Below are 1,521 nucleotides of genomic sequence, written 5' to 3' on the forward strand. Positions count from 1 at the left end.
TTCTTTTAGTAGAGACAAGGTTTCACCATGTTAGCCAGGATGGTCTCGATCTCCTGACCTCGTGATCCGCCCGTCTCAGCCTCCCGAAGTGCTGGGATTACAGGCTTGAGCCACCGCGCCCAGCCCACCCATTCTTTTTAATGTGCTCTGAGCTTATCGAGTTCATCTCTGAATCTAAACAAGGTCACAGAAGTAAATGCCAGTGGATGCCAGGCAGGTAATAAATGAGTGAAGCTGACAGGGTATAAGAAAACATTTTCTTGAAACCTTCAGCTTCTTTCTCTCTATATATATATTTTTTCTCAATGTGAACTGAAATGTAAGTACAGGAAATATTTCACTTTTTCCTTAACTTCACTTAAAGAAAACACCATCATGAGTATAAATGGCAACTGTCACCTAGCTTCCCCTTGAGGGACTGTGACAGAAAGTGGTGTGGACGGTGGCAAACTAGAGTTCTTGCTCCATTTGAAAGGGAGCTGAGCTCCCTTTCATCATCACCCAGCTCCAGCCTGTCCATAGCTGTCATGCAGGAATTCAGGACTAGTGTTAACAGGTCTCCCAATTTTTAATATATATAAATAATAATAAATAAATAATAAGGAAATGTGGATTTTGTGTGGAAGTCTTCCAAGTTAAAAATTCTGGCAACAGATTCAATTTTTCCCAAACACTGCGCTAGCCAAAAAATAATGTGTCTGCAACTCAGCTGGTTTGCAACTCTGCGCTCAGCTCTCTTTCAAGCTGTCTCCCCCACCTCGGTCCCCCAGTATCTGCAGATCCTCCCCCATCCTCCCGATGGTCCTCCAAGGTCAGCATTCAGGATCCTCAAGGCCAGCCCCACTCCTGCTGACCCTCCTTCTCTGCAATCCTGCGCGGACACTTCGGTTGGCTCTCCATCCTCCACTGCCTCACTCAGCGGTTACCTAACCTCGCCAGGTGTTTGTCCCGGCTCGCGCCTTACTCATTCCTTCAGGTCCCTCCTCAGTCACCAGCGACGCTTGTCAGTTCTCCCTAAATATCCGGGGCCGAACAAAGTAAACTGGACCCAATAAAGCACCTCCAAGGAGTAAAAGGAGCAGAGACTCACACTCGACATGGAATCCCGTCGTGGTACCCACACCCCGAGCCACCCCAGGGCCGGGCCCTGGATGGACTTGTGCACAGAGCTCCCCCAACGAGCGCGTGGGACCCTGGGGTGTCCACGGCCTTCCACGCCGGCAGAACAGCAGGGCTCGATGGTGGGGGATGTTCGGAGCGACCAGAAGCCGCGCCGCGCCACCCCGCCGGCCTCCGAGCTGTTTGCGATTTCCTCTCGGGGCTCTCCGTCCTCCTCCCGCTCAGGCCGCCCTCGCACGGCCGCCCACCTCCACGGGCTTCACCCCGGCCCATCTCCCCGTACACGGGACCCGGCGACCCTCCCACCTCCGCCGGGGATCGCGAACGGTTAACGGGTGTCGCCAGGCGAGGAAGCGCCGAGGCCGCGGCCGCTCCGGTCCCCCTCCCAGCCGCTGGTTCCCG

General features: G+C 54.1%; 1 protein-coding gene across 1 annotated transcript in view; it reads right to left on the bottom strand.

Annotated features, from left to right (window-relative positions):
- The window catches only part of CRTC3 (CREB regulated transcription coactivator 3), a 131,350-nt gene extending 130,050 nt beyond the window's left edge, over window positions 1-1,300 (bottom strand). The window contains exon 1 of the mRNA XM_011947416.1: window positions 1,091-1,300. Coding sequence (XP_011802806.1) covers window positions 1,091-1,099 — 9 coding nt within the window. The 5' untranslated portion in view covers window positions 1,100-1,300. The remainder of the gene's footprint in view (window positions 1-1,090) is intronic.
- Window positions 1,301-1,521: the final 221 nt, after the last annotated feature.

This window comes from Colobus angolensis, unplaced genomic scaffold, assembly GCF_000951035.1.
Source record: "Colobus angolensis palliatus isolate OR3802 unplaced genomic scaffold, Cang.pa_1.0 Scaffold264, whole genome shotgun sequence".
Lineage (NCBI taxonomy): Eukaryota > Metazoa > Chordata > Mammalia > Primates > Cercopithecidae > Colobus > Colobus angolensis.